Genomic DNA, 24,212 nt, shown 5'->3' on the forward strand with positions numbered 1-24,212 from the left:
TGAAATATCTTTATATTCTACGTTTGACACTTACCTTCCTTGATTTATCCCTTGCTCTTTATCATTAATAGCTGAGGTGTAAATCCGTCTGTATTTATCGGCCAAAGCTCGCCCTGAGAGTAAAAGCTGGTACCGAGTCCGACAGTCCGACTGGGCTCCGGGTGTCGGGCAAGAACCCATTCCAGTACCAATCGTAGAAAGGTCGGCTCCTGCTCCAGAAACGACCCTGACTCCCAGTCCCATCAACGGTGATGAGGAAGACAGGATCCCTCCACCACCGGCGGCCGCCGGCGCTGCCGCAGCAGCAGCACACATCATCGTTTTGGAGAACAATGCATAAATCACACAAATAATAACACAGCTAGACCGTGTCTAGCCATCAGATGCGAACCGCTTCACGTCAATTTTTCCACGTCACAGTATTTTGTCCACTTCCTGCAGCAACAAATCCCACAATTAGCATCCGCGATCCTCGGTTATGACGAGCGCAAAACCGTGGTGCAGCTACCGCGCTCGCTCCTGCGATCCTACCGCAGCCTGGAAACGGTGCTTGTCCCCACAAAATAGGTGTCGTCCAGCCATCACAACTTCCTCGTCAACGCACTAATTTCCAGGAATCGCTGCGTCGGGCATCGAAGACAACCGTCCCTTGAATGCTGCTTGACCCCAGAGAGGCAGCACCCTTACTCGGGCTGCCATCTTAGCTCCATCCTCGCTCCCCTCCCTGGCTGAGGGCTGCGTCGCTGGCATGCCGGGATATCTTCATGCGACTATAACCGGCGATGCTGTCATTGATTTACTGGAGCGGATACCATGCTGCTTTAGACGTCGCTGCTGCTGCTGCTGCTGAAAAAAAAATGACAGCAGCACATGAGAGCGCAGGATCTATCTTTTGCTTGCAGGCCGTGCACGGTTGCACCAAGGTCTTTGATTCACAGAGGTTTGAGAGACACCTCCCATTCTAATCTGCTTGGTGCCATGATTTATAGAAGCTATTCCTGCCTCGTTTTGGATGTAAACAGCGTTGTGATTATAAGGAATAGCCCAATCTTGGGCCAAGGTTTGCTTGGTGATGATGTGCCAAACCACAACTCCAGTTATCACAATGGATCCAGTCATTTTGGTTAATAAAGGCACAGATGTTTCAGATCAGAAGGCATTTACAAAGCTAAAAAAGGTCCCCCATGATCAGGGTGTGTAGTAAGAACTGGTTGAACTATGCTACACCTTCACATTCAGTGGAACCAAACATGGACGGTGATAAAAATGATGTTTAGACTTTTTTTAGTCCCCGTCAGGGACAAGCGTGTAGGAGGAGCAGTCTGTGCAGAGCTGATCACGCTGGGAGGGAGACAGCAGTCAAAACATTGCAAAGGTGGACGCACTGTGGTGCAAACAGCACAAGCGCCCGTCACTGACGCATGCTGTGGAACCTGCAGCAGCAACACATCCCCCATCTGCAGCAAATTCACCGTCTCCCTCTTTCATTTTTGCATATACGGAGACAAATGCACGAGTGTGGATGTGACTGCGCAGGGAAATACAACATACACAAGCCTAAGCGGTGATTTATTGGCCGAGGAACAGTGCAATGGCCCAATGACAACAGAGGGGTGGGTCTGCCGTCTCTTCTCATAGCAACCCAGGAAGCCTTCACGGGATGGATGTATCAGTGATGACAGCCCGCCGAGCATCACCAACTTGGGAGACTGTCCTAAAAGGGGTATCAGCGAGGACATGGCCTTTATTGAAATCCATCTGCTGCAGGATATCTGTGCTTTCTGTTCAGGGGCCTAATGGGTGGTTTGGTCCAAGAGGATGCACCCTCATCCAGAGGTGGCTCATTTGACCCCAGCTTGTCTCGGCTCTGTTGTGCATCGGCAGCTAAAGACAGTAGAGACGGGAAGCAAACCACCGGCCTTGAAAAAGATGTGACGAGCAAGACAGCCAAGCTGGTTAAGACGGAATCGGGAGGAAAGGCACCTTTCTGGGCGCCTCACGCACAGAAAGCAGACTAATTAATCTAAACCCTGAATAGGAGCTTTTAGGAAATAGAAGAACAACTAAGGCTTCTAAATATCTGTGTTATCAAACACGAGGAATCACGATGGGTGAGCTGAGATATCCAGGGAGGAATATCACGACATTTACCTCTGCTCAGCATCCGTCAGTGACTACAAACATGTCCGGCTTATGCTGCATACTGCTAATGTGCAACACTACGTCTCACAGTGTCAATGATGCTGATTTCTTTTACAACGTAAAGTATTTATTTTGTCTGAGGGGAGGACGTGGCGGCAGCAAAGCCTCTTTTTTAATCTTCACATCCAGTGTGAGTGAATTTCCTCAGTGAGGCTAAAAACTGATCCATTTTTTTGAGCTATTACTTTAAAGAGTGACCTGGAAATTAATCATTTTTATTGTTTTATTTTTACTCTGAGGTATTTTCTACAGCAGTGATCTGTAATCAGGTCAAAACTGCTGGTCTGGTGAGTCAAAGTTAATGAAACTGTCCCCAAATCTTAAAAGAACTGAACTGGTCTGGTCTGTGTTACAAAACTATATTAATAAAACATCTGGAATCCAAATCATCAAAGCTGTTGTGTTGACTTTCCTGCTCATTTACATCTGGTTTCTGCTAAAGTAGAACAGGTTATGTAGATCATTTAATAAGTTATATGTTTTGAGCTGCCAATCCAGTCATTCCATCATGATGGGTCAATTCACGCTTCCACTGTTTCTATATCTGATCAGTACTTAGAGTCTCTCATAGTCTTCTTGCTTATTATTATTATTATTATTATTATTATTATTATTACTACTACTACTACTACTACTACTACTACTACTACTACTACTACTACTACACACATATGTCTGTGTAAGGTCTCACAGCTGATAATATCAGATTATAAAACAAACCTCTGAGCTTCCTCCAGAGCTGAGAGACTGGACTGGATCCAGGCTAACAAAGCATTTCTGCAGCACTGATGGTTCCTAAGGTCACCGTGGCCTCCATCATTCTGAAATGGGAGAAGTTTGGACCAACCAGGACTCTTGTCAGAGCTGAGTGTCCAACCTGAGCCATCTGAGGGGAAAAGGGTCTCAGTACGAGACGTGAGCATGAACCCAGAGGTCACTCTGGCTGAGCTGCAGATGGAAGAAGGTTCCTGAAGGTCAACCTTCACTGCAGCACTCAACCATCTGAGACTTTTTAGTGTGTCCTCGCAGGGAGAAGCGTCCCTCCAGTGGGAGACATCTAAAAGCTCATGTGGAATTCATTCTTGTTTTCCGAGCTTTAAGCTGGATTCTAAGCATCATACTTAGAGGAAACCAAACAGATTGGGCTGAATGTCCACCTTTCAAAGATACACTGAGTCTAAACCCAGCCGAGATGAGGCAAGAGTTCCTCAGGGATGGCTGTGAATGTTGATGACTGACAGCCATGATGGTGACCTGACCCCCAATCTGACCTCTCAGGAGGGATCTGAAAATGTCCACCAATGGCCTCCATCCCGCCCGAGAGGCCTTGAAACAATCCGCAGAGAAGAATGAGAGAATATCCACAAATCCTCAGGTTTAAAGACTTCAGAAGACTGGAGGCTGCAACTGCTGCCACAGGTGCTTCAACAAAATACTGAGTCAAGACTGAAGCCACTGGTGTCAGTTCAGTAATGCTGTTTTTATGTTGCCATTCTGGAGTATTGTCTGTAGACAATAGAGAACATTTGAGGTTATTTGATTTAACTTGAGGCGGTTACATAACAAAATGTGAAAAAAGTGAAAGGCTCTGAGAAGGTTCCAGCCGCCCCGTATGGCGGCGTTACTCTCCTACTGTCACTGGCTGACGGCTCAATCTTCTGTATGATCGTGGTCACACCCATGTCTGCTATATGATCTTGCCTGTAGTCCTAAAGGCCAGTTTGGCTTTTAAATTACGGAAGAAATTAACAAAAAAAACACTATTGTGGAACATAAAAATCAATATAACATAAACCGTGTATCTGTATGTAGGAAAAGCCAATTGTGTCTGGGGTCTTTCAAAGGTTATTTAAACACGCAAATGAAAGTAATCGCCATCAATTTTTTGGCATTTAGGCACTGATTCTCTGACCTAAGCCCGGTAATCGATACCTTTATTACAATGTATCCACACAGAGCAAAGTCTACTGTCACTGATCCTGCGAGTGTAATGGCTCACCAGTGAAACCTGGTACACCCACTCTACACCCATTCTAGTTCATTATGACGTAAGTCAACTTACAGGTCTTTCAGCACTCCTCCCTCCTTCAAAAAAAAAAAAAAACCTGGCCAATAATTTGGAGGCGACGGTACCATTAACACTTCTGATGTCAAAACCAAGGAAGTCTAAGTAGAGAGGAACACATTCTTTAATTGTTGTCTGAAGCCACACCTTTGGGTGGCCTTGGAATCTCTCCCGGCAAGGTTAAAAGACAGAGGTGTGACACAGACATGTGAATGTAAAGTGCAGGCAGACGGACAGAGAGCTCAGTGGGAGTTTACAGCCTTTCTGCCCAGTGAGTCGCAGCTGTCTCTGCAGGTATGTATGTCAGCCTTTGACTTCTTTAAGATTTTATGTGTCCTTTTGAAAAAGGTGCCACATTTTACTGAGTTCTGACTTCAAGGTGGGATACTTAGTCCTCAGGTGATCCTGGAGACACAAGACATGCTGTTAACTAGACTGTGTGACACTGTTATTAATACATACAGTGTGCTAAAGCAGTGCGTAGCTTCAAGAAAGACCGGTCGACTGTGGACATTTAAAGTTTAACACTTAAACAACTGCAGAGCCCAAACAGTAATAAGATATAACACTTTCATTCCTCTTCAGCTCTGATTTCCTTGAGTGGGCCATTGAGTAACCAACATAATTTTACCGTGAACTGTTTTATTAGGCTGTGTATTTTCAATATTTGTGGATTCATTAACGCTTTTTGCGTTTCTAACGCTGCATGTAAGAATCACTCGGGCCAACAGCAGGAATCAGACACGGCTACATTTCAAGCAGCAAAATGTGCTCTTCTGATAATCTGTTGCTCCAGGCTGCAGCAGGTCCTTGTGTTTAAAAAATGTCTTTCATGGTGGGTGTGTCCCATCAGTAGAGTTCAAGACAAACCAGTTTGCAGCTGAAGCGATGAGTCTGTATTTGAGCTGAAGTTCAGGCTACTCGACTAATCCAGTGTAAAGGTGACTTCAGCCTAATTAAAGGTGAAAGAATGTGCAGCGTGATTCCCTCCACTGTGCAGGATTGTGAAACCTCTCAGTCCACAGTGCCACCATGTGGTTAATACCCACCAAGTTCATCATCTCAATGATTCTTATTTCCCTTCCACAGGTTAAAAACATGAGCAAGTATTCAACATGTAAGTACACCAAAATATATTTTTACACGTGCAAATCTTCCTTTTGCCAAATATCACCATGTTAACTGTACAGAGCCTCCATGCTGCTGTGTGCAGGGTGTCAGTCTACCACTTACTGTTGATGTTTTACAGTGTTGGGCAACAGTTGAAACACAGCCCAAGGCTGATGTAGACAAAATTAATAAATATACCATGAATTATGTCAGATAAATAGAGAAAAACAACATGGATTATTGTGCTTGGATGTCATGTCATGTTTGGATCAGAGATGATCACATTGCTCTGTCTGCAGCCAAAAGCTACTCTCTGCTGAGTGACAGCAGCTGGATCAAGAAAGCGGAGGATGAGAATGAAATCATAGAGTAAGTTCTGCCAACGCGGCTACTGACGTACCTGCAAAGCTAAACTACATGTTGTGTGGTATTCGTTTTGTGTCAGGAGACACTTCAGTTAGGGAATTTGGGTGTGACACAAGTCACAAGTCACACCCAAATTTTGATGACATTTTTTTCTTTTCACATTCCATTGTCAACTTACTGTGTCATTTCCCCTTCAGTTTTCAGTAAATTAATCTTTTAATGGTTCCGCTCCTCTAGCCGAGACAACAACTTTGGGGTTTCTGTTTTAAGCCACTACAAATCGAATGAAACTCTGAGGTATAGACAGATCTTTCAGCTTTGCCTGAACAATAGATGCAGTTTTGGTGATGTCTCACTGTTAGCATGGCTTATCTTCACCTACAGTCCTGAGCCTGACGCCTTCACTACTACTACTTCCACACGCTCCGCATCTGTGCAGGCCCTCGCCAAGAGGTATTTGGACTTACCGCACTCTTATTACCTTCCAGGGAATCTTATAGAAAATATAAATCGAGGTAAAGTGGCCGAGGACAGACTGAACAACATGATCTTGCCTGTTGTCTTATCAGATTCAGCGCCAGCGAAGACGACCTGGGCAGCAGGTTTGCACATTATTTATTTAGTCATCATTTTTGTCCTGTTCTGTCAAGATGCCTTCAGTGACATGACCGCAAATGTGGCTTAAAACATTTTATATTCCCTCTGAAGCGACTCTCCCACAAGCAGATTATCCTACACCAGAAGGTACATTTCCATACTGGTGGAAGTGGTGCAACATCATTTACTGTTTCTAGGAGATAGGATGTCAGTAGCCTTTGTTCACAGAAATAGAAGTTTAATTTGCTTTGTTTTTTATTTCTTTAATTGTGCAGCTACACAACCCAGACCTGCAGGGATGAACCCAGATCCAGGTGCACATGCCAGTCACCAGAAAAGGAAAAAACAGTATTTAAGAACTCCGTTTTAAGATGTTTTCCTCTTTTAGCACAACTACAACTGTGACCAACAATGGAACCAGTGAGACCACCATCACCACCACCACCCAGACCCTGAGGTAGAGAAAGCAATGCATCGTTTCATCACACAATGAGTCGGTGCCATTTTGTTAATCTTCTTTCCCCCACAGATCCTCTGTCATTGGTTCTCCCACCCAGACCTTCAATGAACGAGTCAAATCCTCGAGCAAAGGGTAAAAATATTTGGAACTTAACAAATAATGTAGAAATATTGCACCATATTTTTACATCAACAATATGTCAATGGACCGATAGATGGGTTACCATCATAAATGATACATGCATGTATCACCTGTGTAAAACTACCTTCACCCCAGTGATGAGTCTCCAGAATTGATTCATTAAACATAAAAGAGGTCACTTGATTTAGGTTACCTGATATAGCTAAAGCAGAAGGGTTCTCGGTTCAAAACATGGAAGTATGGACAAAACATGGAACGTGTCCTGGTAGTAGGGGGCGGCGCCACCATCAGAGCACTGCCGCGGTACCCTTGAGCAAGGTACCAAACCCCCAAATGCTTATATAGGGCCCTGGATGAGCTGGGTACTTATCAGGGGTGGACCCCGTCTTCACCCATATGCATGAAAGGGTTAAAATTGCTGATTTTATGCTTTGCAAACAAAGTGTCTAAAATGAAATGCCTGATAAAACTCTAATCCAGGCCATAATACTCAGGTTACTCACAAACCGAAAGAACGACTGAGAGATAATTAGATAATAATAAGTAGAATACCTTCATCATACACCTGTTTGTATTTCTGTGTAGCGCGGAGGACAAACTTTACCAGACACTTATCCCTTCCTCTATCAAGGGGGATTTCTCACCCAGTGACAGGTGACATTTCTATTCAAGCTTTAACAGTCACTCCAGGGAGTGAGTAATTATGGGCTATAATAAGATATATTTTTCACAGCCAAAAGACTGTCTCCTCTACTGAGACCGTGAGAGTGAGTAGCATCTCTGACAGTAGGTGAGTCGTACCCAAATTAGGTAAACTAAGAGGCATTTCTTAACTAACATTTTTAAAATACACTAATATCACTATTTCTAGCAGAGAGGAAAAAACAGAACTCAGATTTCACAGCCTTTAACCTTACAAAAATATATTGTCCTGTCCTGTGAGCCAACAAGCTCCCAGTGTTACCGCTGAAATAACTAATATCTATATCCCCTGATAAAAACAGGTAATACAGCTTTAATTAATCATGTCATTAATCCCTCCCTAATTCCTTTTTAATGTCACTTCATATGCGTCGACTAACTGGCAATCCAGATTTTCTGCAGTTGTGTGACTTACGTGTGTTATGTGTGTTATTTCTATTCTATGCAACACTGTCCAGGATAGCAAACACTTGAATGCACCACTAGCGTAACCTGTGTTTGTGTTTAGTGCGGAGGACAAGCTGTACGACACCCTCCTCCCCTCAACCATCAGGACTGATTATTCCCCCACAGACAGGTGAGACTCATCTAATCCCACCACAGAACATGATTTATATAAGAAATCTGTCATCAGACTGTAAGAAGTTGTGTTCCGTCTCTACAGCAAAACATCTGTCTTCACCTCAAAGACTGTGACAGTGAAAAGCAATCCTGATGAGTGAGTTTGCTCAACTTCCACCTTCTTAAAAAAAAAGGATCAAAATCATTATTCCTTGTTATATTGTCACCAGGGATGACCTTAAAACTACAACCATCACCAGGACACCCTCTACGTAAGAATCTTTCATTTATATATATATATTAACGCAACTGTTACCATAGATTTAATATATTTCTGGATCTCTATAGTCCCGAGGATCAACTGTATGACACACTGCTGCCTAGATCAATTACATCTCCTAACGGGTGAGAGGCTCCTTTCATTCCTCGTACATTTAGACCAGTCAAAGGTATCACGGTCATCACAGTTAAACCAGTTTAGCCTGTTTTGATCTGACATTTTCTTTTCTGCCATTCAGGGAACAGACCTCCTCGTTCTCCACCCGTAGAACCAGCAGGTAAACTTGCCAGGAATGCGCGGTTCCTTTTTCAGAACATTCAGAAATGAAGTTTTACTTATTGATGCAGCGGTGCAGAGTAGTCGGCACAGTCACTTCACGGTGGGAAGGTTTTGGGTTCAAGCCCAGGACAGGTCTCTCAGGGTGAAATTCTCATGCTCCTCCTGTGCTTGCAGTTCAGTTTTCTCTTGATAATTCTTTTTAAATTAACATAAAGTTGATGCGAGGCTGCTGATAACCAGTCCTTTATGGAAACCCCACTGTCTTTGTTTGACACGCAGCTACAGCTCGTACACTGACGACAGTCCCACCACCCGCACCACCTCCTACACCATCAGCAGCAGCAGGCCCAGGTAAGATTACATTATTTTCTGAGAAATCCCTCAAATTAGGACTTGAGGCGCCGGACTCACTCACCCCTTCTGTCTGTCCGCAGTGATGACTTCACCTCTGACCAGAAAAGATACTCCTACACCAAATCAAGCTCCAGGTAAGAGGGGGGCAAAGATTTAATATTTTCTTTCCATCTTAAAAATGCTTTACCCCACATGTGTTATTTTCTTTCACTTTCTCTTAAAGTTACAATGATATCTCAAGTCCCACATCCTCCATCATAACAACCAGGACCAGCAGGTATTTGCTAATACTGGTTGAATGTAAATGTGCCTTAATGCTGTGAAGTAACCTGATCTCTGATACCTGCATGTCTCTGAGCAGGTCTGACGACATGCTTTCAGATCCATTCTACACGAGGAGCTCCTCTGTGAGGTCTGACAGGTAAAAATGTGTGAAATTTTATTCAACTTTGCTTCTTATGGAAAAACAATTGATGATTTAAAGTTAAACTCTTCCAAACAGAATGACACATTCCTAATACTGAGCCACAGTTGTAGTAGGACTCATTGGACCAGAAAGTGTGATTTCTAACATAAACCAGCGTTCATGATGGAAGATTAAATAGAATTTTTTTTTAAAAACACAATATGATGATTTCCTGGTGATATTCTTACTATTCTGTTAAACAGAATCGTGCATGAGAAAGACCTGTGCACCCAGTGCCGCAAGCCCTTCGATGCCACTGCCAAGATGGTCCTGCCTGAGATGAAGATCAACTGTCACGCTACCTGCTTTAAAGTCAGCACATTTGCTTCTTCTTTTAAGCACAAAACTGACTTGAATGACATCAACATTTTTAATTCAATGCCTAAATGAATCAATTAAATACACTGAACTGAGCTAGAAACAATAAAACTGCTATCTGAGGTACCAAGGACAAACTATAACACTGACTTGTCATTTTATATGCTAGTTAGCACAAGTGAAGCACTGAGTACGGTACTTCAGCAGAAATGAGATTCTTTCTTTGTTTACAGTGAACGCCCGTGTGTATATTGATCCCCCAGAGTGTTTGCTTGTGTTTGCAGTGTGAGGTGTGTAACAGCACCCTGGGCCACATGAAGGCTGGGGACAGCCTGTGGATCTACAGGAGCATGGTGCACTGTGACAACTGCTTTGACATCACCAGAGGTATATAAAAACAGCCATTTAAATCCTTACCATGTCTGAAATCACACACTTGTCCACTTCTCCTTACTCACTATATAGGCAGCAGGGTTAAGTGCACTCACAAGCTAAAACCCATTTAAACACTTCATAGTGCTGATGAATATGATAATGGTCATCTGTTTGTTGATGTACTACAGTAGCTTTAACAATTAACTATGCCATGTGCCTTGTTATGCTTATTAAATCTGATTTTGAATTATGATTTTATTTTTCCTCACACAGAGAAATGGCGACACTAACTCCACCCCCCCCCCCCCCCCCCCCCCCCCCCCCAAGTCATGACTGGAGAAACAAGCATAAAGATAAGGAGATTTACAGCAAATGGTGTGGGTTAGGTAGACTACGGTGTGCTTATATGTTGTGTGTTATATGGAAGCTGAAAAAGGTTGTCATTTTACACATTATTCGTTACATTTGGAGTTTTTTTAAGCAATCATAGCATACACACGTATGGACGTGTGAGCAATGATTTCTGTACCTCAAGCTATTCTTTTTCACAAGTCTGAAAGATTATTTCTAGGGGGTTTTCGACACACATGTGATGTAACTGTACATGTATATCACCATATATGTGTATGTATGTAGAAAACTGGGGAATTCTAATGGAATGTAATCAACGTATTGTGATATTTCAGGGCCGGGGGCTTGTTCTTTGTGCAATAAAAGTGATTCTGCTAATTATTGTTGTAATCAATATTTGAATTTGCCATTTTAATTTTAAACTCCAAGGGACTGACTTCAAAATTTGAATTTTATACCATCTAAAATTCCAGAACATTTGCATAATAGGTGATGTTACAATGGGGAAAAAAACAGGCTGACAGTTACCTTGGAACACAATAACCTGCACCAACTTTCATCATTATAGTGATCATGGCCTTTATTCCATGCTCAAAAGTCCAGGTAAAAATGACTAAATCATTATGCTGAGACAGAGACGTTTAATAGACGTATTAAACAGGTTAAATATTTAAAAAATAAAAACACATTTACACCGCTTGATTGACAGACTGGAGAAATGATCTGTCTCATCCTGTCTAAAGCATCGAAGCACCACCAAAATGTGACAATAATGGAGGGATAGAGGATCGTGGAAAATCTTATCGTACATGTTCCATTTTTATGTCAAACTGTCAAAACCATGGCATAAAGGTACCAACAGCGGCAAAAGTGTCCGTCTATCACACGGACTTCCTCGACGGTGGTGTGATGGGAGCTGAACTCCAGCCTGCTGACCAATAAGGTGCGAGCTGAGCATCATCCGGCAGCAGCAGCAGCATCATCAGGGTAGCAGCGTCTCCTCACGGCTTCAATCCGGATCCCTCCTTCCAGCAGAAGCAGGAGCCTCCGCAGACAGGCCGCGCTCTCTCCGCCCCCCCCTCTCAATGTTCTTGTTACCAGATGGAAGCAGAGGTGTTGAGCCCCCAGATGATGGCAGACGTCAGTGGTAACAGTAAAATCACCAACGCGGAGCTGGAGGTGTTGAAGCTCCAGGAACTGGTGCGAAAATTGGAGAAGCAGAACGAGCAGCTGCGGACCAGAGCGAGGGCTGGAAACAACTGCTCCGTCGGCCCTCATCTCCAGACCCCGCTGTCGTGTCTGCACGGAGGAGACGCGTCGAGCCCAAGCGACAATTTCTCCGCCAGATTCGGACTGTCGAGCCCGACACAGACGTATCCGGGCTCCTCCGGTGCCCGGGGGTCGCCGGAGGAGCCGTTCGCTTATTTCCAGCCGAGCTCGGTGTCTCCCGACGCCGCCGAGGAGCGCGGCGGCACCGACGGACCGACTGTTTTGGATGAGGTGGATGTTTTGGACCTCAACGTCGTGCTGCCCGTCGTGGACCCGGATAGCTGGTGAGTGCACGGTGTGGATCCTCGGCGTGCATGTGTTTTGCAGACAGTAAACAGCGGGCTTTGTGTTCCTCTGACCCCAGCGGGCTTTTTTAGGCCACAGCATGGACGCCTGCTTTTAAAATGGGGGACGCAAACTTGGACAGACACTTGTGGGGTATCACCAAAGCCTCACTGTCATCGAATTCAGTGCATCTTTTCTTTCCTTTTTTTTTTTTTTTTTTTTTTTACAATCACTTCTTGGGGAGCAGAAGATGCATGGATGACGATTTAAGGCTAAAGGAACCATTTACATAATCAGAAGGCTCCATGTCTTTGTTTTAATTCCTTAACTTAGGTGTGACACAGCTGCAGGCAGAGATTTTAACGAAATTAATATAATTTTAAAAAATGAATTTCCTTGTCTGTGGCTTTGTTCAAGATACGTTATTCATGGAAACATTTTCTTTTAAATTAGAACAGGAGAAGCGGCCAGTATTGATCCTATACTGGGGATGCATATGGTCAACTACTGCAGTTTTGTGACATTAGTTGTAATTCTACACCATCACGCCCTCTTACTGGCCATACAATTGATTTTCCTGGTGCCATCGACCTACTGATGCTAGCAGACAAGCGAGAAAAACAGATTCAAGGCGAGCTTTGCCTATCCCACAATGCATCATGCAGGCAGCGTCTATTCAGAGCGAGACAGAAGTAGGATGAATTTAGAAACAATGACCCCCTTCAGCCTGTGATCAAACCACTCGGCTTCACATGTAGCGCTCCGTCGCCGCAGGCTGAACTACTTTGAAGCACGTATCTGCTGACTTATGTAGCTCACACACTGACACGCTGACTGCTGAACCGTTTTCAGCTTCCTGCATCAGATTTGATGGCGTGGAAAATGCAGCACACTTCTGAGCGCACTAATGGGATCCAACCCAGTAAATCAGCATATCTTTACCCCATTTAACAAAGGAATTTAGCACAGTTGCAAAATGGGATTTGTCGGGTGACTGTGTTGGACGTTGTTCACAGAACGTATAATAAATATGTTATAATGGAACAACAGCATGTGTATTTATGTCAAATAGAGGTAATATAAAGAGCCGCTATGTAAAAACATGTAGCATAAATTCACCTTTCCCATTCAAACTTGAGCATTTCTCCTGAATTCAAATATTGCTCCTGTAAAAATGTAGTACTCCATGTTTGCGTGATTGACCTAATAAATTGGCCTAATGAAAGAAACAGTTTTTGCTGGAAGGCAACATAATGGTCTAAATTGTGGCTTGTGTTCTGTGGTCTAGGCTCTATGTGAGTCCCAAAGCTAAGCTGCAGGAGGAGAGCATCCTCGGCACTCTCCAGTGGTGCAGGCAGGTACTGGACCACCCTGGGCCCGAGGCGGAACTGGCCAAGATGACCCTCTGTCACCGACTGGACCAAGGTACAGTGCTCAGCTCTCCACTTTGAATAACAACTATGTGCTGCCACATCTGCACATCTGTCTTTCCAACACGTGATCTAAGCTTAATCACAAAATGGCTGCGTGTGGAGGAGGATTCCTGCAGAAGGGTGCTGAACCACCCCCGTGTGTCTGACAGGCAGAAGTCATTTCACTGATTTGTTGTTGCTATTTTAAAGGAGCGATCAATAGATATATACTTTAATGCATAAAAATAGGATAGAAGTGCGGCATTGTAGTCTTTATATTGATCCTCGTCTCCTGGGCCTTCATGCGTATCACATGATGTTTGTTTTTTTAAATCCCAGCACAATGATGCTTTTAAACTGGAAGCTTTGCAAGCCTTCCTTAAAAGCATCTATATTCTGGTAATTAGTATGCCTCTCTGTGACATTAGCCTGGTTTGAGATTTGGTGCTTCTCTCTTCCCCTCTTAGACAGGGATACCGTTTCCATAGAAACCTTGCTTACATTAACTGGATTTGAGGCAGTTTCGCACAGCACCCACTGTTCTCGCAGCCCAACTCTTGTGATGTCAAACAGCTTTTTCTCCTGTGCGTTCTGAATATTCTGAGACATATTCTGTAATTTCTGTTCATCTGCTGGATCTTTTGTGATGAAGTGTCAAATATTCTGGATTATCACTTTGTGTGGCTCAGAGCTCTAATTTTGCTCTCTAGTTGTATTTAGTGAAGGTTGAATGTCTTCCTATAAATCATAAATGTGTTTTCTCTGAGCCACATTAGATTTTGTGTGTATATTTATGATTACTCTAATATTTGTTGAACATTGTTATGTTAGGAATGACATTCACACCACTACACTGTACACAATTTACTCCTGACTAATGCAGGTAAATAGAGTGAATGTTCATAATAAGACATAAAAGCTGTGATAAGATGTATCCCACAATGCATTTCACCTTTGGCCCCTTGAAAAGTACATGCATCATAGAACAGGCGTCCAAGTCTACGCCTGCTTAAAGAGTGTAGAGGAATGGCTACATTTCAAATCACTGCATTATTTACGAAAGAAACGATGCAGCCGCCACTGTTTGAATAATTAAGTAGAGACATTAAAATAGAATCAAATCCTGGACAATTTAATTGTACGAGAGCCACAAACAGTTTTCCATCGAATCCACATTATTCACACAGTAGTCACACCCACGCTGCCTCCCCCTCCTAAAGGGTTCTCCTTTTCACAAACTCCAATCTGGTCACCCTAAATAAACCACTTGTCCACTGTCTGCAAAGTCTTTCTTGACATCTTAAACACGACAGGGTTTTAACTGTTGACATAAAATGAGGATGGAGGACCCTTTGCCACTTCAATCCACTTTACAAAAATATCTGGTGTGCTACACTGTGCTCCCAGCATCTTGTGCTGAGATAATTGACAATAATGACAGGGAAGGAGAGCTGTAGTTTTAACAGCTGCACTCCTCCAGCCTCCTGGCTCTCAATCAGCACTCCGTCGTCACTCATGTCGTCTGACCCACTAACGAACCACAGGCACAAAAACAAACTCTTGACCCTAGCATGTTAACTACCAGCAACACAAGCTGAACCTTCAGCTAGGGCAGGGTAGTCCTCAACATGTTCAGTTAAGTGAAGCCACTGTATGAAGTGCACATAGAAAAGCACAAACATTTCATGTTTTATGCGTTTTTTAAAAACGTGTAGTGGCAAACTGTCACTCAATATCGGCTTCAAACATATAACAACTAATCAAATCAAAGTCATAACAACTACCAGTAATAAAGTACACTATAAATCATTTCATTGCAGCACATTTGAGCATTTTCTGTGATTTGGGGATGGGATGTAACCTACATCCACAATCCATGCTTATCTCAAGATCCCTTCAAAAATCTGCAGTTTAGCCAAATATGCTGCAGAAGTAAGCTGCATGAGCCTCCTCCACCCAAGCTGTAAAGCAGTGATTTAAAACATCAATACTCATCTGTAAAAAGCAGATTAACATGCGGCCGGTGTGTGTCAAAATATAATCGATGCACTATAATCGTCTGTGGGAGCGTAGCCGTATGTGTGTTGCACGGTGAAGCAATCTGACTAACGTGTTATCTGCCACTAATCTTGTGTCCAGCTAAGCGGAGACGAGGAATATCCTCCGTTCGACCATACAGCTGCATAGAGGGGCTCTCTACCCTCAGCTGCCCCATCCTGCCTTACCCGAAATCTGCTGCACTAACAGAGCCTGCAGGTAACTCATGTTGCCACCCAGTTTTCCCTAATAATTTAACATTTTTATTTATTCACTGATACATTCTTTCATACTTGATGTGTACATTGAATCCAGTTGAGAAGAAGAGTAGCTTTAAAACAAAGGAAACTAACCCTCGACAAAAAATGAAGCCTATTTTGTCTTGACGCTCGGTGCTGCCTCTTTATTCAGAAAACACCATTTCTCCGTCGTATATCCAAACCTTTAAACTCATAAACCCAAATTAAATTCACATGTTGTCACGGCAGCAACTGTGCAAAGTAATGAGAGCAGAGAGCCAAAATTGTCTGCTCCATCTAAAATAAGTCAGGCGATCCATGTAGGAGCATAACCCAGATTCTGGAACAACCTTTCACTCACAGTTTATCAGATTGCTGCAAATTAAACAGAAGCGATTAAAAAGTTGGGCCCTCAGACAGACAGATAAAGGAAAGAAGGCTGAAAAAGAAGCTGCCTTCGCTTTGCCAGATCAAATAAATCTACTGTAAACTGTAAATCTAGATGTCATGTGATATTTGAAACAGCTTCTTTTCATTTCTAGAGTTTTTTTTGTCTTCTCTAAATTGACTTCACATTGATCATAATAATAGCAATCCCAATAATGGGTCACCTAGCATCTGCATTGATAGAGGCTGTTCATGGCTGATCACTAGTGTCCCCCCCTTCTCCAGCCACGCTGCCCTCCTCCAATCAGCCGTTTCTCCAGCCCAGACCCAGCTGCAGCCTCACTGACAGGACACCCACCTTCCTGTCGAACTCCACACTCCACAGTAAGATGGCTCTCGCTCTGGTGTCGCTCTGCACCTCCTCGTCCTTGGCTCTCGTTTCTGCTGCCTCGTCTGGCATAAGTCACGAGTCATTCTGTGCCTTTAGATGCGGGTCGCCGGCATGCTGCGATCAGCCCCCAGTCTTCCCTGGACAGCGAGGTCGGTGTGTCAGAGTTGGAGGATGACGCCATCTCGATGAGTTACAAACTGCAGGACATGACAGACGTGGAGGTCATGGCTCGACTTCAGGAGGAGAGTGAGTTGACTAGTTTAAACGCAGTTGGAACATTAGAGGGGCAGGAAAATGAATCTGCTTGTTCTTAATTCAATTCTTCTTAATAGTAATGACAAAAATAAGAACAAAAAGGTTTTTTATACCAATTTCTATACCAAGTTTGACAGCAGTCGATGAATAAGGGACCAGGTTCTCCTCCAGTTGCCTGTAAGCCCTGATCTACCTCCTTGCAGGTCTCCGACAGGACTATGCTTCTACCTCAGCCACAGCCACAGCCAGCCGCCGAAGCTCCAGCTTCTCCTTGCACTCCCTCAGGCGCAGCGAGATGGATCTAGAGGAGGAGGACGAGGAAGACGAGGGTTACGACCAGCTCCCTCCTCCCCAGCCTCGACTGTTCCGCACAGGCTCTATGCAGCGGGGTGGCCTGCCACATTCTCACACCTTCTCCAGCATAAGAGACTGCAAACGCAGCACCACCACCTCACAGTTCTCACTGAGCGGACTGTCCCAGTACTCTGGACCCACCAGTCTGACCACTGAAACACACACGCCCTTCAGGAATAGCATAGGTGAGTGGTTTTCCTTCATGTGAAGGTTTTAAATCCCAAAATGTCCTCTTAAAAATCAGGCACAAATGTTGGTATAATCTTTATAATCTGGCAACAAATTCTCAGTCTAAGTCTGATCTTGAAACGTTGCACTATTTTGTCAGATTTCTCTGTCATTTGCTGCATTTATTTCAGCTCCTTTTTTTTGCAGTATGATGTTGCTTTAACCTTGATCTGTGATGAAGACAGTGTGTTTGTGGCGATGACTGCCAAATGTAGCATTTAACCCAAGAGATAGAAAATAATATTTTGGTTGGCGCACACCAAATAACCTCATAGTGAGATTTTCTTGAATATCTTTTGGATAACTTAAAAGATATATGTGGAATGTGAATCCTTCACAAACATAAAGTGAAGCATGCAGCTTTGTATTTAAATAATAACACTGAAATTTTTTCAGGTTGCCGTATCAGTACTTTGGCTAAAATATCTAGATCTCTTTGTCCTAGTTCCAGAAAGGAATATATTTGTCTGTTATAAATGAAAGCCAAAACCGCCCAGGCTTACCAAATCTACCATGTGTGATCTGTTGGTGTTAATATATAGACACGCTACGGAGAAGCATGCCAAACCTGATTCGCACTCCCAGCATGTCCAGTGTTCCCAGTATTCCTTGCCTGGTTTCCCCTATCAACCCATCTTCCCAAGGCCCTTCCTCCTTGCCAACTATATCCTCCCTCCGGAGCAGCCAGAGCTTTGATTCATCCAATGGGCTCACACGACTCCAGTCCTCCAGTAAGACTCTTTTCCTACAGTCTGTGAATCACTCAGTGCTTACAGCTCGTTTTTAAGCAAATGTACAGCTTTGGTTTTTGGAAGTCATGTCATGACAGGTGCCTAATTCAAATTCTGAGGTTAGATTTGTTTCCTTTGTCTCCTTGATGTCTTTCAGTCCCTTCCCCTGGTCAGCTCAGCCAGCGTGTCCAGAGTGTGGGCAACTTCCCCACCACACCCCGACACCCTCTAAAAGCGACCGCTTACGTGAGCCCCACTGTGCAGCAGGGCCCCAGCCCCAGCTCACTCTCCACGTCAGTCAGTCTGCACTCCATCCCCAGCAGTGTAGCACTGGCCCAGCCCATTAAAGCCAGCAGCACTTTGGTACCACAGCCCATGAAAGCCAACATGAACCCCTCAGCTGTCCCTCGTAGTTCTCTTCCTCGTCCGGCCTCCTTTGTAGGAACAAGTGGAGTTCCACGTGCAAGCAAAATTACACAACCTACACGCAGGTGAGACCAGAAAACTGAATACTGATCAGTTTGATATTATTTATTCCTCATTGAATGAACTAATGTTTTTCTGAATTTAAATCCCAAAGAATATACAGAATGTTCATATTAAAGCAATATAGACATATTCTAGGATTTTTATCCTTTTCTGGCAAAGGAGATAAATGGGAGATAAATTATCATAATGCTATTATTTGATCGTGTACATACGCTTAATTTGGACTGTATTGCCCCCTAGTGGTCTTTGATATTTATTTATTCCTAATCATAGTACAGGAAATAGCCACATTAAAGATAACTGAGTGAAATTGAGTTGACTGTCCAGACAGAGCTGTTGGAAATAGAGGAATAATGCATGTTTTTCCTTACATTTGTTTGCAGTTTGTTGACTCCTCCAAAGGGCTTGGCTGCACTCAGTGCCCTGAGGGACGGCAGTTGGAAAGATGGCTGCTACTGAATCCAAATAAACATGAAGTGCACAGGACCCTACTGATTTGAAACTGTGGTATCAGGAGGGCCCAGTCTTGGGTTATGACCCGAGAGAGTGACTGTTAATGTTTCTGAAAGGCACTACTCTTTACTGAAAGACAAAATAGTGACTGAGAAGAGTACGGGTCCAGCAGGCTGGATCTATACTATGCTACCTGCTTCAACTTAAACTCAAACACTAAATTGTCCTGGCAATATTCTGAATATCAGTTGTTAATTATGAAATGGATCTTCTTGTGTGAAATGTGTGTGTTTTGCTTTGTTTTTAATTACTTATCTTGGGTAGTTACGGTTTTAATTAAACAGAACAAACGTTATTCCCTGGTTTAAAGTTTAGGGTTTTAAAAAAAAAAAAGCCACTCAATTGAACGTGCAGTTAATCCTGTGACTAATCCTGTGATTTTTTTGCCCCCCCAGACTATGGTGTCAGATATAAATATTTACACATTGTTACATTTTGTGCCTGATAAAAAGGAGTATTTTTCATATCACAGCACTTTTGATCAAAACACATTACATGTCTGTCATCAATCATTTTAGGTAAGCATAAACGTGTTTTGATTATTGTTTACATCAATGGAAACATCTTTTCTTATTATTTTTTTTATAAACATAATCACTCCAGTGATATTGCACATAGAGCCCTGATGCTTTTTACGTATGTAAGGAGTTGAAAGAGGAGAGTGAGTTTTTACTGTGAATAAAAACCTTCAACAATAATTTTGCTGTATTGGTTGAGTATGTATACTGCCATACAAGAGTTTAGACAGATAGATCTCAATATATGGATATCAAAATTTAAGACACTGGTTTCTTAAAAAAATATAAGGTAACCTGAACCCTTTGAAGCTGAACATTGTACATTATCTAGATACACCAATAACGAGCATTAAGTAAAACTGAGGGCATTTGTTTTGTTGGCCACATTTCTAATGAATGTGTTTTAACATGACAGCTGGATAATGTTTAAATGGCTTCTGTGTTGAGGGTTGCTTACTGTACCTTCAGGTAAATCTGTGTGATGTTTGGGACTTTGCAGGGCAGATGAATATCGTTGTTACGGAGTAATTTCTGACTTTTTCCAGTTTGGTTTTTAAAAACAGGTACTTGAATTTGACTAGAATTACTAAACAACTGGAAGTTGAGACAGGGATAAATGTTTTGGGTTTTTTTTAAGGATGCTATAATTAACTTGGAAGATGCTGCAGGAGATTTCCAGTCAAGCTTGATTTTAGTGGACCATTTTGGCTTGTGAACTTGGCTGAGCTGAAATAGGACGATTCCACATCATGTTTAAGAGACGCATGCTCTGCTAGGAAAATACAATGAATATGACATGCAGATTAGGCTTCGTTTCTCTTTTATTTCTTTAATATTATATTTATTCCAGCAACAAACATTTTTCATAACTGTAAGAAATATCATCACATGTTTATATTTTAATTTCAGTTCGAAATATTTACCAAGGAAAACTAGTCAAAAATATTGATAAATTCAATCAACCAAAAACTTATTATTGTCGGAGTAACTACCGCTCAACCAAACTAGCAATGTCATTCAAAAGACCAATCAGATAGGCGAAGCCTACATCCAGCAAGGTTGTATGAGCCAGGAGTAGACCTGAGGTTTCAAAATAAGAGATTTCCCGCCTCGTTTTCGTTTAAAATTTCACATTTAAGAAATATGGGTGACAAATAATAAATCTTCAAGTCAAAATAAGTTGAGCTCTAATTGAATGGGATATAGTATAGGAACAATTAAACAGTTTTTCCATTCTGTGGCCGAAAGGCGGATTTTATTTTGGTAATTTCCCACAAAACGCTGTTTCGCCTTCGACCAAAGGAAGGCGTCATTTCACACAAGCCAGGACTTATCTTCACTAAAACAAGATTAAATCCTTCAACCGTCAAGTGGACCAAAATTGACCTCGGTGTCACCGCTGGTACAAATATTTCTGGAATGGATGTAACCATTGTAGTATTTTCCATTTGACGTGCAGCTGGTAATGTATTTTTCTACAGCATATGTCTTTTATGGAGGGATGTGCCAGTGCCAGCACGGAACCTTTACGATAACCGCCTTACAGTAAGATCATTAAAGCCTTTACACATACTAGTCTCACTATGGCTTCGATTCTGAGCTGCTTCAGTGGACCCGAGGTGTTGGAGGACGTGAATCACTCCCGGGCTTTGATGGAAGAGTTGAAATGCCTGTATGACTGTCGGCTGCTGGCTGACGTTACTATCGGAGTGCAGCGTGATGACGCCTCGCTGGATCAGAGCGGCGATCTGGCCGCAGATGACATCGGGCAACTTTTCTTGTGCAGCCGCAACGTCCTCTCCGCCGCCAGCCCTTACTTCAAAAGCATGTTCACCGGCGGGCTGAATGAGAGCATGCAGGAAAGGGTGGTCATCCGCGGGGTGGACGCCGAGTCCATGTCTGTCATCATCGACTATTGTTACACGGGCAGGGTGACCATCACGGAGAGCAACGTCCAGAGGCTGTACGCCGCGGCCAACATGCTCCAGCTGGAGTACATCAGGAGAGCCTGCTCCGGCTTCATGACGAGGAGGCTGGACCTCTCCAACTGCGTGGAGATCATGAAATTTGCAGACACCTTTGACAACCCCGAATTGAAGGAGAACGCACAAACCTTTATAGCCAGGAACTTCAGCCAGGTGTGCAGCGGCGGCGACCTTTGTGAGCTCGACCTGAAGCTGTTCAAAGAGCTGCTGTGTTTGAACACTTTGGATGTTGACTGTGAACGGAAGGTGTGTTCTGCTGCTCTGCAGTGGATAGAGGCCAATGCGCTGCAAAAAAAGGAGGACGCTTTGCAGGCACTGAAGTGCGTGCGCTGGAACCTGTTTACAGAGCGGGAGAAGCCATACCTGGAGGCACTCATGGCAAAGCCTCTAATTGAGAAGTACCTTGCATTTTTCTTCAACATGGAGGACGGCTGTAAATTGTCCACGCCATTGAGTTTGCCAGAACACAGAATAGGGGTTAGTGCAAAAGAAATGCTTCTCTTCTTTGGCCTACCGAATGATAACATCATGTGCTGTGATCCCTACTCAGAGGAACTATATTTCATGGCACCTCCTTTGCAAGATCTCAGCAGTCAAGATTACAAAAGTTCTACTATGGAGTCATTGATCGCTTGTACCACACCTGACAATAACTTGTTTTTAGCCTCCCATCTTTCCAAGCACTTCTGGGCGTACAATCCTATTCTCAACACCTGGCAAGAGTTGGCGGAGAGGCCACTGGGGAGAATACACTCTGGAATGGGTTACCTCAGTGGTCACATTTACATTCTTGGAGGAAGAAATCCAGTGACAGACACCAAACTGAAGGAGGTTGAATGCTACAGCATTCAGAGGAACCAGTGGACTCTTGTCGCCTCCCTGCCTCATTCTTTAGGTAAAATGCAAGTGGTCGTGCTAAATGACCTCATGTACGTGGTGAGCAGGAGGAGAATGCTTTGCTACGATCCCAAGAGGAACCGGTGGCGCCACTGTGGATCACTGCGAAGAGACAAACTTCATAAAGCCTGCGTGTTTCAGGACCAGATTATCTGTGTGTGTGACATTCCCGTAGTGAAAGCCTACAGTCCGTCCAGAGGGGAATGGAAGAGACTAGGTGATATTCCTATTGACAGCCACGCCCTAAATTACCAGGTGATTCAGCACAACAGTAAGCTGCTTCTCCTCACTCAGACTCTGCTCCAGCACAATAAGAACAGGGTTCTAATGCATGAATATGACCCAGGCAGGGACACTTGGAAAAGCATCATGGCTGTCTATGTGTCCACTCTGGGGCCTGTGTGTGTTTCAACACGCGTTTACCCAGTGTGCCTGAGCTCCGCACACCGTTTCTCCACAGAAGAGGAAGATGACAGCGGCTCCAGTGCCGACTGGGACTTTGATGGATTGACAGATGCAGACTCTGATTCGGGCAGCTCTAGCTCCTTTTCAGATGAGAATTGGTAGTAGAATTGTTTTACTGTGTCAAAGAATGTAATTTTTAACAATCCATCGACAGTTTACAGGGTCTTTTCAAGCGAGTCTCCTATTGTAATGGACCCCATTCTGATTCTTAAATATTTTCCACACAACTGGTTTAATCAAATTCAGTCTTTTTTAAATATAATCTATACACATTAGACACAGTTTCTCTTTATGCATTGTGGAATGATAAAGTATGCCATGATCCAGCCTATGATTCACTGTGGCACAACTTGGGTTGCAAAATAAAATCCACAATAAAAAAGAATGTGACAGAAAATCCACATTACTGCACTGACTTTATGTGGAATCCTCTCTTAGAAATATTGCTTGGACTACCAATACTAGACAAAGAGCTCTTATTTTCAAATAATAACAAATCTCCCAACCATCTCATTGCACTGCTGCCAGCCCAACAGCCATTGTACCATTTCAAAAGGTAATTTATTATTTTGATACCTTTTACCACTTTTAAAACTGGGAATTACAATAAAAGCTTATTGCAACAAACAAACAAATTGCAATTTACCAAAAGAATTATGGATTATTTTCTTTAAATTATCTTGTACTACACAGTTAATCTTACTTAATGAGAGGTAAAGAGAGGGGAAGATGCACAAAGAAGGATTTCAAAAAGTCAGTGCAGCATAAGCTGTACATTATGAAGCCCTGACCCTTTATTTACGATATTATGGTGCTGTTTCGGGGTTCTATGTGAGAATTTGAAATAAATTAAAGTGAATATACTTTTTCCACCACAGAGAAATGGACAATTTAACAAACTTAACACAAAATGATTAATTTCCAGTCCTGAGCCATCATGATGTTCCATTCATTCTCCTCCTGCCAAGTCAAAATATCAGCTCTAAGTTTTTATTCAAGAACTGCAAAAGTTCTGCACAGGCTGCTTTGTGTAACTGATACATATTCTGCGAGAAGGGGCGGCATAAACATCTGACAAATGATGTCCTTAATTTTGGTCGCTTGAGCGCTATACCGACTTGAAATATGTA

The 24,212-nt window shown here is 43.1% G+C and overlaps 4 protein-coding genes across 28 annotated transcripts in view; 3 read left to right on the plus strand and 1 right to left on the minus strand.

The window, feature by feature from the left end:
• mycbp2 (MYC binding protein 2) overlaps positions 1 to 908 on the minus strand; it is a 42,545-nt gene extending 41,637 nt beyond the window's left edge. For 19 of the 23 annotated variants that reach the window (XM_029837452.1, XM_029837351.1, XM_029837395.1 and 16 more), the window contains exon 1: positions 35 to 907. In XM_029837452.1, the coding sequence (XP_029693312.1) occupies positions 35 to 318 (284 nt within the window). In that variant the 5' untranslated portion in view covers positions 319 to 907. Of the gene's footprint in view, positions 1 to 34 lie in introns of all 23 variants that reach the window. The other 4 variants (XM_029837447.1, XM_011606766.2, XM_029837438.1 and 1 more) reach the window with 2 other exon arrangements.
• Positions 909 to 4,352: 3,444 nt separating this feature from the next.
• scel (sciellin) lies at positions 4,353 to 11,005 on the plus strand. Of its 3 annotated transcripts, XM_011606695.2 has the most exons (24): positions 4,356 to 4,561; positions 5,357 to 5,384; positions 5,677 to 5,746; positions 5,981 to 6,040; positions 6,128 to 6,196; positions 6,313 to 6,345; positions 6,452 to 6,487; positions 6,616 to 6,654; positions 6,729 to 6,797; positions 6,870 to 6,932; positions 7,527 to 7,595; positions 7,675 to 7,731; positions 8,152 to 8,220; positions 8,308 to 8,361; positions 8,435 to 8,476; positions 8,553 to 8,609; positions 8,723 to 8,761; positions 9,043 to 9,114; positions 9,198 to 9,251; positions 9,341 to 9,394; positions 9,479 to 9,538; positions 9,787 to 9,895; positions 10,186 to 10,288; positions 10,550 to 11,005. In XM_011606695.2, the coding sequence occupies exons 2-24, from the start codon at positions 5,366 to 5,368 to the stop codon at positions 10,564 to 10,566; spliced, it is 1,314 nt and encodes a 437-aa protein (XP_011604997.2). In that variant the 5' UTR covers positions 4,356 to 4,561; positions 5,357 to 5,365; the 3' UTR covers positions 10,567 to 11,005. The 3 variants fall into 3 exon arrangements, with proteins under 3 accessions (XP_029703166.1, XP_011604997.2, XP_029703172.1); XM_029847306.1 differs by lacking the exon at positions 5,981 to 6,040 and having other exon boundaries at positions 4,353 to 4,561; XM_029847312.1 differs by lacking the exons at positions 7,527 to 7,595; positions 7,675 to 7,731 and having other exon boundaries at positions 4,357 to 4,561.
• A 58-nt stretch (positions 11,006 to 11,063) lies between these two features.
• slain1a (SLAIN motif family, member 1a) lies at positions 11,064 to 19,915 on the plus strand. The gene is made up of 9 exons (XM_011607690.2): positions 11,064 to 12,180; positions 13,470 to 13,606; positions 15,733 to 15,849; positions 16,542 to 16,640; positions 16,744 to 16,893; positions 17,106 to 17,441; positions 18,027 to 18,215; positions 18,373 to 18,706; positions 19,088 to 19,915. The coding sequence occupies exons 1-9, from the start codon at positions 11,729 to 11,731 to the stop codon at positions 19,161 to 19,163; spliced, it is 1,890 nt and encodes a 629-aa protein (XP_011605992.1). The 5' UTR covers positions 11,064 to 11,728; the 3' UTR covers positions 19,164 to 19,915.
• A 658-nt stretch (positions 19,916 to 20,573) lies between these two features.
• kbtbd7 (kelch repeat and BTB (POZ) domain containing 7) lies at positions 20,574 to 24,212 on the plus strand. The gene is made up of 2 exons (XM_003961649.3): positions 20,574 to 21,137; positions 21,217 to 24,212. Exon 2 carries the CDS (start codon positions 21,319 to 21,321, stop codon positions 23,182 to 23,184), a length of 1,866 nt encoding a protein of 621 aa, XP_003961698.1. The 5' UTR covers positions 20,574 to 21,137; positions 21,217 to 21,318; the 3' UTR covers positions 23,185 to 24,212.

Source organism: Takifugu rubripes, chromosome 1, assembly GCF_901000725.2.
Source record: "Takifugu rubripes chromosome 1, fTakRub1.2, whole genome shotgun sequence".
In the NCBI taxonomy this organism is placed as follows: Eukaryota; Metazoa; Chordata; class Actinopteri; order Tetraodontiformes; family Tetraodontidae; genus Takifugu; species Takifugu rubripes.

Coding starts and splice junctions, on each gene's coding strand:
- scel (XM_011606695.2), top strand. Junction 8,477..8,552: donor ATCACCAGGACACCCTCTAC/GTAAGAATCTTT, acceptor GGATCTCTATAG/TCCCGAGGATCAACTGTATG. Junction 9,539..9,786: donor TCCTCTGTGAGGTCTGACAG/GTAAAAATGTGT, acceptor TCTGTTAAACAG/AATCGTGCATGAGAAAGACC.
- kbtbd7 (XM_003961649.3), top strand. CDS start 21,319: ATGGCTTCGATTCTGAGCTGCTTCAGTGGACCCGAGGTGTTGGAGGAC.
- slain1a (XM_011607690.2), top strand. CDS start 11,729: ATGGAAGCAGAGGTGTTGAGCCCCCAGATGATGGCAGACGTCAGTGGT. Junction 16,641..16,743: donor GTCGAACTCCACACTCCACA/GTAAGATGGCTC, acceptor CTGTGCCTTTAG/ATGCGGGTCGCCGGCATGCT. Junction 16,894..17,105: donor GGCTCGACTTCAGGAGGAGA/GTGAGTTGACTA, acceptor ACCTCCTTGCAG/GTCTCCGACAGGACTATGCT.